The 15,563-nt window shown below is 44.8% G+C and overlaps 1 protein-coding gene across 1 annotated transcript in view; it reads right to left on the reverse strand.

Annotated features, from left to right (window-relative positions):
• Positions 1-1,109: 1,109 nt before the first annotated feature.
• LOC129698430 (uncharacterized) overlaps positions 1,110-15,563 on the reverse strand; it is a 43,091-nt gene continuing 28,637 nt past the window's right edge. The window contains exon 7 of the mRNA XM_055637574.1: positions 1,110-1,362. Within this exon, the coding sequence (XP_055493549.1) occupies positions 1,346-1,362 (17 nt within the window). The 3' untranslated portion in view covers positions 1,110-1,345. The remainder of the gene's footprint in view (positions 1,363-15,563) is intronic.

A 15,563-nucleotide genomic window follows, 5' to 3' on the forward strand; every position in this document is an offset into this window, starting at 1 on the left:
GTCTGCCATTCCAGGACAGAGTGTGGTGAATCTCTGCTGCAATCTCTCTATATTGTCTATCCTTTTACCAAGGCTCATCACAGTTACAGTATAGCAAGAGATCCTACTATACTTAAAATAATGACCAATATATAATTTGCCTTCTTAAATGCGTGCTATATCTGCTTGTTACCTTTTGATGACAATATAGGACATTAAGGCCCTTTGAACATCAACTGTTTGGGTCTCTCCTGTTTTAAAAAGATACTCCCAAACTTAGGTAAGAGCTACCCTTATGTAAGACTGATTTTACGCGTTGGAATCACTACGCGTCTGCGAAGGGCTACAATGTGAGCCGCAACAATAGCCCCATCAACCTAATGATGCAGCAGCTGGTGAAGAAGGGCTCGCTGGTGCATCTTGTGGAAGACATTAGTGACTAGGCCGGGAGTTACTCACCTTCCCAGTGTCGCATCAACCCTGGGCAACACTTATATCTATGAAGCAGCCAGGAAGCCCCTCCCCGTTACCATAACATAGGTCATTCAGGAAAAAGGACCGCCTATCATGAATTGTTTAGGTAATTCAGAGTTTACATGTCATCTTATAAAGTAAATTATGGAGTGTCTGTACTTTTCTTTTTTGTTTCAAAATGGATAAACTCATATTTTTCCACCTTTAGATTTAGGGCAGCACAATGGCGCAGAAGTAGGTATGCTGTCTTATAGCACTGGAAACTTGGGTTCAATCCTGACTACAGGTGCTGTTTGTATGAGTTTGTACGTTCTCCTTGTGACCGCATGAGTTTTCTCCAAGTACTCTTGACGTCATTCCCAAGCCGTGCGGGTTTGCAGGTTAATTAGTGACTATAAATTGTCCCTAGTGTGTAATATAGAACTAGAGCATAGGTGATTGCTGGTCGAGGCACATCCGGTGGCCTGAAGGGCCTGTGTCCGAACTGTTTCTCAAAACTAAACTAATGATATGTAGGGCAGAATTATCACCAAACTATTTATAAGTATGATCCTTAACATATTAAATGCTCCATTTGAACCCACAACTGGAAGCAGACATCATGTAGCACATGAGAGAATATCCAATTTCTAATCACACAAGAGTCCCAATTTATAATCAAAATGTGAAATTTATTATTAACTAATTAAATTAAGATGTTGTATCGTTGACTTCAAAAATTTCCCACTCACAACCTATCTCCATATTAGTTTTGCATTTAATTACATAACTATCATAGATTATTCACTTTGCTATAATGTTTATATAAGCAAGTGAAATGTTACATATAATGTAACCATTTCATAGCAGCAGGTAATAAGGTAATTGCTTCATCAACACCTTGACTTTGACGTTATCCTACTGATGAATCTGCAATACAAGAGAAATATTGTAGTTTTAAGTTTGTGAAATATCGACAGTCATTCATGCTGAATGCTTAACATACATTATTCACAGTACCTTCTCCTGTTTGTTGTCCTAGAGCAATATATCTATTAATAATGGACGTTCACAGTGGTACAGACTAAAATCAGGAAAAATATAGAAAACAATTATGTCAACTTTTGTCATTCAACCTTTATATATCTAAACAATTCTAATGAGTGCACTATATGTCTGGATAAATGTAACTTTTTATTTACCTAAAATTTTAGATAGACTGCTAACATTAATTTTATTCTGTTAAATTGTTCAAATAAAGCCCAAAATGTATGTGTATCTCACAATAGGGCACACTAGTTATATTTCATTCTGTACCTAATTAATGTAAAGGATTTGAAAAGAAAATTAAGATGCACCATTGAGTAAATAATCTAAAATTTAAAACATATATGATGGCTTAATTGGATAGGAACCAAAATGAAGTGGGGTCATGATGCACAACTTAGCTGCCCATTTGATTTGACACAAAGAATGTCTCTGCTTCTACCCATTATCATGATTATAGTTAATGCTAAATAAACTGCATTTAGCAAATGCTTGTTTTCGGGCAATCATACAAACTCAATTTTATGAACAGCTCATGGTACAGGTACTGATTGAAGCCTATCTTGCACCTTTAAAGTTGTTAATTGCCTCTGTTGAAACAATGGAAGCAGATTCTTAGAGACAGGATTACTTTTGTTCTGGACTGTATTTTGTTTAAATGCATTAATGCCACTTGCTGGAAGTTCTGGTACAGCAGCATTAAGTTTCATTTCCTATTAGATGGGAAGTTGTCATAAACTCAGAAAGGGTACCTCATGGTGTTTAGACAGTGTAATTCAGTGTGTTTAATCCATTGCCATTATTCCTCACAGAGTTTGTTAGACACAATGTCTGTAAGTAATTATGTTTATTGACATCATCTTTATATGAATGCTATTGAGCAGGATTGTGATTATTAACAAAGTTTAGGAATGTTTCATGTACCCTGGTTGGTTCTCGGATACCAACGCTGTGTTTGGCGGTGGCAACCTCGTTTATGTTCCTATACTAAATGCTAAACCCTATGTTGTTTCTTTTCTGCTTATATGTTACAGTTTCTGTGCTGGACCACATTCTGTTTACATGTATTAATGCCACCTGGTGGATATTCCGATTCCTACAGCTTTGAGTTACCTTTCTTTATACAGGAAGTTATCATAAACTAGGAAGTCCAGCTCAGAGAAAGTACCGCATGGTGTAGATAGTGTAATTCCAGTGTGTAATCTATCGCTATCCTACCCCATCAAATGTTAGACGCAATGTCTGTGAGTAATCATGTTTGTTAGCAGCATCTTTATATGATATAAACGTTATTGAGCAGGATTGCTATTATTAACAAAGTTAAGAATGTTTCATGTACCCTGGTTGGTTTCTCACATAACAGCATTATATTTAGTGGTGGCATCATAGTTTATGGGCCTATATCAAGCGTATAATGTAACTAAATATGGTGTTTCCTTTTCTGCTTGTAGGTTACAGTTTCACAGTTGAATACAGTAAAGCATCAACGACATCTCGTGTCTACGGGTCTTTATTGGATTAATTGTTTAACTTGCTAGATAGCTGGATAGGGACATTCAGCGAGTCCAGTATAGTGAAAAGACAGCACCACAACAAGCTGTACTACAGGGTGGCTCACATCATCACATTGTCCGTCCACACCTCAACGCCATGGCAACAAGCAACCAAGTCAACGCTTCACAGAATGAAGCTAAGTCTCTCAGCGTTCGTTCTTACCGCTCTACAGCCAGATCCAGTTCCAGCATGGCCGCCCTTAAAGCACGGGCTAAAGCAAACGCAGCCGAAGCTAGAGCAGCATTCGCTCAGAGAGAGATAGATATGAAGGTCGAGGCTGCGCGGATGCAGGCGACCTTAGAGGTCTTGCAGCAAGAAAATGAGATGAAAGCAGCCTTTGCAGAGGCCGACGCCATAGAAGCACGTTTATTAGCAGAACAAGGGTCACGTAATAGATCACCAAGCCCTGTTCACCTTCAAAACCAACACGAGCGTACTCTGGACTACGTCATAGAGCAAGCCAGCATAAAGTCAAGCCAACATGTCACCGATTATGATATCGAGAGTGGTAGCACACTACTTGGTTCATAGCTGCCCGTGCATCAGACCAAATCTAATCTGGCCAGTTCATTTCATAGGCATCACAATCCCAGTAATGTCCAAGGAAACGTGGAGCCTAAATTGAAGGATAGAAAACCAACTTCAACCTTTCTGCACAGCGGCTTTATCAACTCTCCTCGAGCCACCAACAATATCAATCCCACCACCATGGACCTCGCCAGATACCTCGCCCGCAGCCAGCTTGTTACAACGGGATTGACGGCCTTTAATGACAAGCCTGAGAATTACTGGGCTTGGAGATCCTCCTTCCAGCGCACCATAGCAGGCCTGGGCCTTTCACTTGGAGAAGAGCTAGATCTTTTGAAAAAATTGCTTGGAAAAGAATCCTCGGTGCAGGCAACACGAATTAAGGCTGTCAACATGAGGAATCCATCAGCAGGTTTGAAGATGGTCTGGCAGAGGCTCGAATAAACTTATGGTTCACCTGAGTCTATTGAGCATGGCCTCTTTACCAAGCTTGAGAACTTTCCCAGGATCACCATCAAAGAGCCATACAAGCTACGTGAGCTCAGGGACCTTCTGTCAGAAATCAAAGCGGCAAAGTTGGATGGGTATCTACCTGGTTTGTCTTACCTTGATACCTCCAGGGGAGTTGCACCGATTGTTGAGAAGCTTCCTTATAACATCCAGGGAAAGTGGATCACTTTTGGATCTAGGTATAAACTCCAGCACAACATCTGTTTTCCCCTATTTAGAGTGTTTGCCGACTTTATCCGCTTGGAGTACAAAAAAAAAGAACGGACCCCAGCTTCAATCGCTGCTTCTCTCATCCACCAATTGTCAAAAGAGAAAAAATAGAGATACATGGTAAAACTCGCGTCTCCGTCCACAGGACACAAGCATCTCCAACAACTCCTGAGACACAGAAATCCAGTGACCCATCCAAGCTGTGTCCCATTCATGCTAAGATTCATCCATTAAAGAAGTGCAGAGCCTTCAGAGAAAAGAGCCTGGAAGACCGCAAACACTTCCTTAAGGAACATTCCATTTGTTTCCGCTGCTGCTCCTCCACAAGTTATTTCGCCAAGATCTGTGAAGCAGAGTGAAATGTACTGAGTGCGACTGTGACAGACACCTCTCTGCTCTACATCCAGGCCCAGCCCCTTGGAAGTCCAAGCCATCTCCCCCCCGCATCTGAGCATGGCGGGGAGGAAGAGGTAGCGGTAAACTAGGAAATCACCTCCAGATGCACAGAGGTGTGCGGTGATGGGGTCAGCGCGAGAGCATCTGCTAAGATATGTCTCATCTCAGTCTATCCAGAAGGACGTCGCCAAGAGGCACGCAGGATGTACGCCATCTTAGATGAACAGAGCAACCGCTCTCTTGCAACATCTGAGTTTTTCAATATCTTTGAGATCAAAGGAAATCTTAAGCCATATTCAATGCGGACATGTGCTGGACAAGCAGACTGCAGGTAGAACAGACTGCGGTTACATGGTGGAGTCTGTGGATGAGAAGACATTGCTCCCTCTTCCTCCACTCCTAGAATGCAATCAAGTGCTTAATTTCCGTGCCGAGATCCCCACTCTTAATGCTGCGCGTTACCACAGCCATCTCAGATGCATTGCCAACGTGATTCCTCCACTGGACCCAAACGCCAAAATACTGCTCCTATTGGGAAGAGATATTCTGCAGGTGCATAAAGTGAAGAAACTAATTAACGGTCCCAACAATGCCCATTTGCCCAGAAGCTGGATCTGGGATGGGTAGTTGTTGGTGATGTAGGTCTTGATGGAGCACGTAGACCTACCCAAGTGGAGGGACGCGCTCCAGGATCTACAGATGCTACAGATTCCACGCCCCTACACCACATTCTCAAAGTTGAGCATGCTACAACAGGTGCTTTGTCTGTTCTCAGACGCATCAGTCAAGGCCATTGCTGCAGTTGCCTATCTTAGGGTCATCACCGAAGACGGAATAACGGAGGTGGGCTTCATCTTTGGGAAAGCAAAGCTAGCAACCCAGCCAGAGCTCACTATTCCAAGACTGGAATTGTGTGCAGCGGTCTTGGCTGTCGAAATCGCAGAGATGATTGTGAAGGAGATGGACGACATCATCTACCACACGGACAGCAAAGTAGTACTGGGGCACATTTGTAACCGGTCAAGGTAGTTTTACACATACGTCCACAGCGGTGTCGAACGTATCCATCAGTTTTTGTCATCTCATCAGTGGAGGTTTGTTCCCACGGATGACATCCCAGCTGACCCCGGATCACGGTCCGTCCCAGAAGCTCTACTCTGCACCACCACCTGGCTGTCAGGACCAGCGTTTCTCAAGAGACCACTTACCTGCAATGTTTTACCTCAAGAGACCATGGAGGTCGCGGAGCGAGATCTAGATAGTGAGATCCGTCCTCTTGCAACTAACATGACACAGGTCCTTACTGTGCTGAAACCCTCAAGAAATGAGTGGCCCGTGGCAATCATCTCAAAGACTTTTCCAAGTCAGGATGGGAAGGTTCGGAGAGTGGAAGTCAGAATCTTCAAGGATGGAGGCCAGAAGCTCTACGTCTGCCCGATCACCAAAGTGGTTCTTCTCTTGTCTCCCGAGGACTCTGGGGGTTAAATGGGAGATTTGCTTGGGGTCTGGGAGACCCCAGGCGGGGAGTGTGCTGGACCGCATTTTGTTTACATGTATTAATGCCACCTGCTGGATATTCCGGTTCCTACAGTGAGTTACCTTTCCTGTTATACAGGAAGTTATCATAAACTAGGAGGTCCAGCTCAGAGAGAGTATCGCATGGTGTAGATAGTGTAATTCCAGTGTGTAATCTATCGCCATCCTACCCCACCGAATTTGTTAGACGCAATGTTTGTGAGTAATCATGTTTGTTAACAGCATCTTTATATGTTATAAACGTTATTGAGCAGGATTGCTATTATTAACAAAGTTAAGAATGTTTCATGTACCCTGGTTGGTTTCTCACATAACAGCATTGTATTTAGTGGTGGCATCATAGTTTATGTGCCTATACCAAGTGTATAACGTAATTAAATATGCTGCTTCCTTTTCTGCTTGTATGTTACAGTTTCACAGATGAATACAGTAAAGCATCAACGACATCTCGTGTCTACGGGTCTTTATTGGATTAATTGTTTAACTTGCTAGATAGCTGGATAGAGACATTCAGCGAGTCCAGTATAGTTTCACAGTTGAATACAGTAAAGCATCAAAGGATAGATCATCTCTATTGGATCAATTGTTTAGCTTGCCAGATAGATGGATAGGGACATTCAGCGAGTCCAGTATATTGAAAAGATAGCAACACAACAAGCTGTGCTACAAGGCGGCTCACATCGTCACATTGTCCATCAACACCTCAACGCCATGGCAACAGGCAACCAAGACAACGCTTCACAGAATGAAGGCAAGTCTGTCAGCGTCCATTCTTACCGCACTTCAGCCAGTTCAAGTTCCAGCGTTGCCGCCCTTAGAGCTCGGGCTAATACAGCTGAAACCAGAGCCGCATTCGCTCAGAGAGAGATAGAGATGAAATTCGAGGCTGCTCGGCTTCAGGCGACCTTAGAGGCCTTGCAGCAAGATAAAGAGATAAAAGCAGCCATTACAGAGGCCGACACCATCGAAGCACGTTTATTAGCAGAACAAGGGTCATGTAATAGATCACCAAGCCCTGTTCATCCTCAACACCAACACAAGCGTACTCAGGACTACACCATAGAGCAGGCCAGCATAAAGTCCAGCTAACATGTCACCAATCATGATATCGAGAGTGAAAGCATACTATTTGGTTCATTGCCGCCCGTCCATCAGACCAAGTTTAATCTGGCCAGTTCATTTCATAGGCATCGCAATCCCAGCAATGTCCAAGGAAACATGGTGCCTAAATTGGAGGATAGAAAGCCAACTTCAACCTTTCTGCCAGTGGCTTTATCGACTCTCCACGAGCTTACAACAATATCAATCCCACGACCATAGACCTCGCAAGATACCTCACCCGCAGCCAGCTTGTTACAACGGGATTGATGGCCTTTAATGACAAGCCTTAGAATTACTGGGCTTGGAAGTCCAACTTCCAACGCGCCATAGCAGGCCTGGGCCTTTCACCTGGAGAAGAGCTAGATCTTTTGATAAAATGGTTTGGAGAATCCTCGGAGCAGGCAACAAGAATTAAGGCTCTCAACATCAAACGTTCATCAGCAGGTTTGAAGATGGTCTGGCAGAGGCTCGAATAAACTTATGGTTCACCTGAGCCTATTGAGCATGCCCTCTTTACCAAGCTTGAGAACTTTCCCAGGATCACCATCATAGAGCCATACAAGCTACGTGAGCTTGGGGAACTTCTGTCAGAAATCGAAGTGGCAAAGTTGGATGGGTATCTTCCTGGTTTGTCTTACCTTGATACCTCCAGGGGAGTTGCACCGATTGTTGAGAAGCTTCCTTATAACATCCAGGAAAAGTGGATCACTTTTGGATCTAGGTATAAACTCCAGCACAACATCTGTTTTCCCCTATTTATAGTGTTTGCTGACTTTATCCGCTTGGAGTACAAAAAAAAAGAACGGACCCCAGCTTCAATCGCTGCTTCTCTCATCCAATTGTCAAAAGAGAAAAAATAGAGACATGGTAAAACTCTCATCTCCGTCCACAGGACACAAGCATCTCCAACAACTCCTGAGACACAGAAATCCCTACACCCAGCCATGCTGTGTCCCATTCATGCTAAGATTCACCCATTAAAGAAGTGCAGAGCCTTCAGATAAAAGAGCCTGGAAGAACGCAAACACTTCCTTAAGGAACATTCCATTTGTTTCCGCTGCTGCTCCTCCACAAGTCATTTCGCCAAGAACTGTAAAGCAGAAGTGAAATGTACTGAGTGCGACTGTGACAGACACCTCTCTGCTCTACATCCAGGCCCAGCCCCTTGGAAGTCCAAGCCATCTCCCCCCGCATCCAAGCATGGTGGGAAGGAAGAGGTAGCAGTAAACCAGGAAATCACCTCCAGATGCACAGAGGTGTGCGGTGAAGGGGTCAGTGCGAGAGCATGTGCTACGATATGTCTCATCTCTGTCTATCCAGAAGGGCGTTGTCAAGAGGCACGCAGAATGTACGCAATCTTAGATGAACAGACCAACTGCGCTCTCGCAAAATCTGAGCTTCAATATCTTTGAGATCAAAGGAAATCTTCAGCCATATACACTGAGGCCATGTGCCGGGCTCAAGCAGACTGCAGGTAGAAGAGCCTGTGGCTACATGGTGGAGTTTGTGGATGAGAAGACATTGCTCCCTCTTCCTCCGCTCCTGGAATGCAATCAAGTGCCCGACGACCGTGCCAAGATCCCCACTGCCAATGCTGTGCGTCACCACAGCCATCTCAGACGCATGCAAATGAGATTCCTCCACTGGATCCAAAAGCTAAAATACTGCTCCTATTGGGAAGAGATATTCTGCAGGTGCATAAAGTGAGGAAGCAGCTTTTCAAATTAATTAATTAATTAATTGATTGATTAATTAACGGTCCCAACAATGCCCCATTCGCCCAGAAGCTGGATCTGGGATGGGTAGTTGTTGATGATGTATGTCTTGGTGGAGCACATAGACCTACCCAAGTGGACACCTACAAGACCTGCATTCTAGGAAACGGTCGACCTATTTACCTCACACCATGCACGTCATGTTACGGTGAAGGAGAAGTTCACCTACTCACCTCTTTGTGAGGATGAACCAGAGTTGATGTCCATGTCCGGTCTACAGGAGACCACATATGGACAGAATCTAGGGCAGTCAGTCTTCCGTCGAACTGCTAGTGATAAGGACCTAGCACCATAATTTGATGATTCTCCACGTTATGGATGACCAGTGTTACCAAGATAACTCAAATAGCTGGGTCGCACTTCTGCCGTTTGTCACCCAGGTAGCGTTTGCCCAATAATCGAGAGTACGCTAACAACAGATTTACCTCTCTCCGTCGGACCTTGGACAAACGACCGCAGATGAAGACACACTACTTGGAGTTCATGGACAAAATGCTCAGCAGTCAGCATACAGAGGTAGCCCCACCACTCAGAGTTGATCAACAGTGTTGGTATCTTCCCTCATTCGGAGTCTACCATCCCAGAAAGCAAGATCAAATTTATTAAATGCTGCTCAAAACGCCTGTTCTCAACAACAGCTTACTAGGAGTCCTCATGAGATTCTGGAAGGAACCAGTGGAGTCATCGCTGACATTCAGCACATGTTCCACTGTTTCATCATGAGAGAAGACCATCAAGATTTTCTACGCTTCCTGTGGTATCATAACAACAATCCAGATAGTGACATCATCGACTACAGGATAAGCGTGCATGTTTTCGGCAACAGCCCCTCACCGGCTGTCGCCACATACGGTCTCCGAAGAGCTGCCAAGGAGGAAGAAACAACCTATGGCAATGACGCTCGCAAGTTCATCGAACATGACTTCTATGTAGATGATGGGGTGAAGTCATTCCCTAAGGAAGCAAAAGCCATCAGCGTCCTCAATCAGGAGATGCTCGCAGTATCCAACCTCAGGCTGCATAAGGTCGTATTGAACAGAACGGCATTTCCTCCTGAAGATCGAGGGTAAGTCATCAAAGATCTGGACCTGTTCGCAGGTGACATCCCTCTCCAACGCAGTCTTGGTGTGTCCTGGAATATCACTGCAAATACGTTAACATTCCAGTGCTCTGCGGAGAAGAAGCCCTATACTCGCAGAGGACTGTTATCAACAGTTAACAGTCTTTATGACCCATTAGGTTTCCTTGCTCCAGTCACCATACAAGGCAGGTTGTTACTCAGGGAATTCTCCAAGCAGGCTAATTATTGGGATTCTCCTCTCCCCCAAGACATGGAGGCAGAGTGGATCAAGTGGAGGGACTAGCTCCAGGGTCTACAGAAGCTACTGATTCAACACCCCTACACCACATTCTCAAATTTGAGCATGTTACAAAAGATTTGTGTGTTCTCAGACGCATCAGTCGAGGCCATTGCCGCAGGCCTGAGGGTCTCCACCAAAGATGGAAAAATGGAGGTGGGCTTCATCTTTGGGAAAGCAAAGCTGGCAACCCAGCCAGAGCTCATTATTCCAAGACTGGAATTGTGTGCAGCGGTCCTGGCAGTCGAAATCGCAGAGATGATTGTGAAGGAGATGGACTTGACATTTGACAACATCACTTACCACACGGACAGCAAAGTGATGCTGGGGTACATCTGTAACTGGTTGAGGCGGTTTTACACATATGTCCACAGCCGTGTCCAACGTACCCATCAGTTTTCGTCACCTCATCAGTGTAGGTTTGTTCCCACGGATGACAACCTAGCCGACTACGGATCACGGTCTGTCCCAGCTGCTCTTCTCCGCACAACTATCTGGCTGTTAGGTCCAGCGTTTCTCAAGAGACCACGTACCCGCAATGCCTTTCCTCAAGATACCTTTGAGGTCATTGAGCCAGATCTAGATAGCGAGATCCGTCCTCTTGCAAGAGTGACCATAATATGGTTGAGTTCTTCATTAGGATGGAGAGTGACATTGTTAATTCAGAAACAATGGTTTTGAACTTAAAGAAAGGTAACTTTGAGGGTATGAGACGTGAATTGGCCAAGATTGACTGGCAATTAATTCTAAAAGGGTTGACGGTGGATATGCAATGGAAGGCATTTAAAGACTGCATGGATGAACTACAAAAATTGTTCATCCCAGTTTGGCAAAAGAATAAATCAGGGAAGGTAGTACATCCATGGATAACAAGGGAAATCAGGGATAGTATCAAAGCAAAGGATGATGAGTACAAACTAGCCAGAAAAAGCAGCATACCAGAGAACTGGGAGAAATTCAGAGACCAGCAGAGGAGGACGAAGGGCTTAATTAGGAAAGGAAAAATGGATTATGAAAGAAAACTAGCAGGGAACATAAAAACTGACTGCAAAAGTTTTTATAGATATGTGAAAAGAAAGAGATTAGTTAAAACAAATGTAGGTCCCTTGCAGTCAGAAACAGGTGAGTTGATCATGGGGAACCAGGATATGGCAGACCAATTGAATAACTACTTTGGTTCCGTCTTCACTAAGGAAGACATAAATGATCTGCCGGAAATAGCAGGGGCCCGCGGGTCAAAGGAGGTGGAGGAATTGAGTGAAATCCAGGTTAGTCGGGAAGTGGTGTTGGGTAAATTGAATGGATTAAAGGCTGATAAATCCCCAGGGCCAGATAGGCTGCATCCCAGAGTACTTAAGGAAGTAGCTCCAGAAATAGTGGATGCATTAGTAATAATCTTTCAAAACTCTTTAGATTCTGGAGTAGTTCCAGAGGATTGGCGGGTAGCAAACGTAACCCCACTTTTTAAGAAGGGAGGGAGAGAGAAAACGGGGAGCTACAGACCAGTTAGTCTAACATCGGTAGTGGGGAAACTGCTAGAGTCAGTTATTAAAGATGGGATAGCAGCACACTTGGAAAGTGGTGAAATCATTGGACAAAGTCAGCATGGATTTACGAAAGGTAAATCATGTCTGACTAATCTTATAGAATTTTTCGAGGATGTAACTAGTAGCGTGGATAGGGGAGAACCAGTGGATGTGGTGTATCTGGACTTCCAGAAGGCTTTCGACAAGGTCCCACATAAGAGATTAGTATACAAACTTAAAGCACATGGCATTGGGGGTTCAGTATTAATGTGGATAGAGAACTGGCTGGCAAACAGGAAGCAAAGAGTAGGAGTAAACGGGTCCTTTTCACAATGGCAGGCAGTGACTAGTGGGGTACCGCAAGGCTCAGTACTGGGACCCCAGCTATTTACAATATATATTAATGATCTGGATGAGGGAATTGAAGGCAATATCTCCAAGTTTGCGGATGACACTAAGCTGGGGGGCAGTGTTAGGTGTGAGGAGGATGCTAGGAGACTGCAAGGTGACTTGGATAGGCTGGGTGAGTGGGCAAATGTTTGCCAGATGCAGTATAATGTGGATAAATGTGAGGTTATCCATTTTGGTGGCAAAAACGGGAAAGCAGATTATTATCTAAATGGTGGCCGATTGGGAAAGGGAGAGATACAGCGAGACCTGGGTGTCATGGTACACCAGTCATTGAAGGTAGGCATGCAGGTGCAGCAGGCAGTAAAGAAAGCAAATGGTATGTTGGCTTTCATAGCAAGAGGATTTGAGTATAGGAGCAGGGAGGTTCTACTGCAGTTGTACAGGGTCTTGGTGAGACCACACCTGGAGTATTGCGTGCAGTTTTGGGTCTCCAAATCTGAGGAAGGACATTATTGCCATAGAGGGAGTGCAGAGAAGGTTCACCAGACTGATTCCTGGGATGTCAGGACTGTCTTATGAAGAAAGACTGGATAGACTTGGTTTATACTCTCTAGAATTTAGGAGATTGAGAGGGGATCTTATAGAAACTTACAAAATTCTTAAGGGGTTGGACAGGCTAGATGCAGGAAGATTGTTCCCGATGTTGGGAAGTCCAGGACAAGGGGTCACAGCTTAAGGATAAGGGGAAAATCCTTTAGAACCGAGATGAGGAGAACTTTTTTCACACAGAGAGTGGTGAATCTCTGGAACTCTCTGCCACAGAGGGTAGTTGAGGCCAGTTCATTGGCTATATTTAAGAGGGAGTTAGATGTGGCCCTTGTGGCCAAGGGGATCAGAGGGTATGGAGAGAAGGCAGGTACGGGATACTGAGTTGGATGATCAGCCATGATCATATTGAATGGCGGTGCAGGCTCGAAGGGCCGAATGGCCTACTCCTGCACCTAATTTCTATGTTTCTATGTTTCTAACCCCATGCAGGTCCTTACTGTGCTGAATCCCTCAAGAATTGAGCGTTTCTCCAAGTGAAGCACCCTGGTCCGCGCAGTGGAAGGCTTAATCCACATTGGTCAAACCTTTTCTAAGCCAAACCAAGGCGACAGCTGCCAAGGTTGGCACATTTGTCGTTCAGGCCCTACTGTAGAAGAGTTTAGTTATTGTCACGTGTACCGAGATACAGTGCAAAGTTTTTGTTTTGTGCTAACCAGTCAAAGGAAAGACAATACATGCTTACAATCGAGCCTTCCACAGAGTACAGATACATGATAAAGGGAATAACGTGAATAATGTTTTGTGCAAGATAAAGTCCAGTATAGTCTGATCAAAGATAGTCCGAGGGTCTCCATATGAGATGGATAGTAGATTAGGACTACTCTCCAGTTGTTGGAAGGATGGTTCAATTGCCTGATAACTGGGAAAAAAGCTGAATCTGAATGTGTGCGTTTCCCACTTCTGTACCTCTTGCCTGATAGGAAAGAGAAGGGAGAGGCCCGACTGCGACTCGTCCTTGGCCTTGTGGGGCAGAGTGAGGTATAATTGGAAAGGAAATTGGTTTCTGTGATGGTCTGGGCTTCGTCCACAATTCTCTGCAATTTCTTGTGGTCTTGGATGGAGCTGTTCCCAAACCATGCTGTGATACACCTCGATAAAATGCTTTTCACGGCACATCTGTGGAAGTTGGTGAGAGGTTGTAGGGGACATGCCAAACCTCCTTAGCAATTTAAGGAAGTAGAGGCGTTGTTGTGCTTTCTTGGCATTGCTTCAATATGGTGGTCCAGGACAAGTTGCTGGTGATACTTGAAGTTTTCACCCATCTCTACTTTGGCACCTTCAATGCAAACCGGGATATGTGTATTGCTTCGCTTCCTGAAGTCAATCAATCCACCTTTGTCTTGCTGACATTGAGAGAATAATTAAGAAGGAACTGCAGATACTGGTTTAAACGGAAGATAGACACAAATAGCTGGAGTAACTCAGCGGGCCAGGCAGCATCTCTGGAGAGAAGTCTGAAGCAGAGTCTCGACCCAAAACGTCACCCATTCCTTCTCTCCAGAGATGCTGCCTGTCACGCTGAGTTACTCCAGCTTTTTGTGTCGACCTTTGGGAGAATGGTTGGTGTCTCTACACCAGGTCACGAGGTTCCCAATCACCTTCCTGTACTCCGTCTTATCATTATTTGATATCCGGCCCAAAACGGTGGTGTCATCTGTGAATTTGTAAATTGAATTGGATTTGTACTTGGCTGCACAGTCGTGGGTGTACAAGTTGTAAAAGGGGCTGAGAACACAATTTCATATGTTCTTAAATGGCCTATACTAATAATGTACACAAATCCTGAATAGCTCTTGGATACATAATGTCCTCACCCTCTTTTGGGAGTGCTGCCATTAACTGAAGAGTAGCACATTCTCCTTGGTACTTTTATCTGGACTTTGTAAATTCGGAATTACAAAGATAGTTTTCTAGTGGCATTATTTCTATTCCTGAGCTGAACAAATTTCCCTCCCAGCCATTTGCTACCTTTACTAACCTGGAACTTCTATTAGGTGACAACCAAGAATAGTTTGGTGACTACTGGAGAGACAGTTGACGGCATGGAAAGATGGCACACGGCACAGGCTGAGATAGCACCCCAGTCTGTGTCTTTCGTGAGAAAGACACCCAACAAAGCCACGGAAAGGCCTAATGAACCACCGTGGCCTAAAAATCCATCAGGCGAGAATGAAATGCTCGGAGAAGGAGAACGAGGTGCAGCGCACAGTCCTTGAACCTGGCGAGATGCAGGAGGAGCCCGGCTGGGACTCACCCCACAGAGCCCAGTCCCTCCATGCACTAGAGTCTCCCAACCCCTGCAGAGTAGTTATTAAGATGGCTGATCCATGGGCGGTTGCTGCTGGGACGCAAGTCGGGGCCTGATCAACCCCGGCTGGGTCGCCTGGGCGAGGGTGTCTGATGTTGTGAGACCAGAAACACCCAATGACCCCAGGTCACATCACTGAGGATGCGTGCCAGCGCATCTAGAAGATGTATATTTTTCACAGGTAGACACAAAATGCTGAAGTCTGAAGAAGGGTCACAACCCGAAATGTCACCTATTCCATCTCTCCAGAGATGCTGCCTGTCCCGCTGAGTTACTCCAGCATTTTGTGTCTACCTTCGATTTAAACCAGCATCTGCAGTTC

The sequence above is a fragment of the Leucoraja erinacea genome, chromosome 6 (assembly GCF_028641065.1).
Source record: "Leucoraja erinacea ecotype New England chromosome 6, Leri_hhj_1, whole genome shotgun sequence".
Lineage (NCBI taxonomy): Eukaryota > Metazoa > Chordata > Chondrichthyes > Rajiformes > Rajidae > Leucoraja > Leucoraja erinaceus.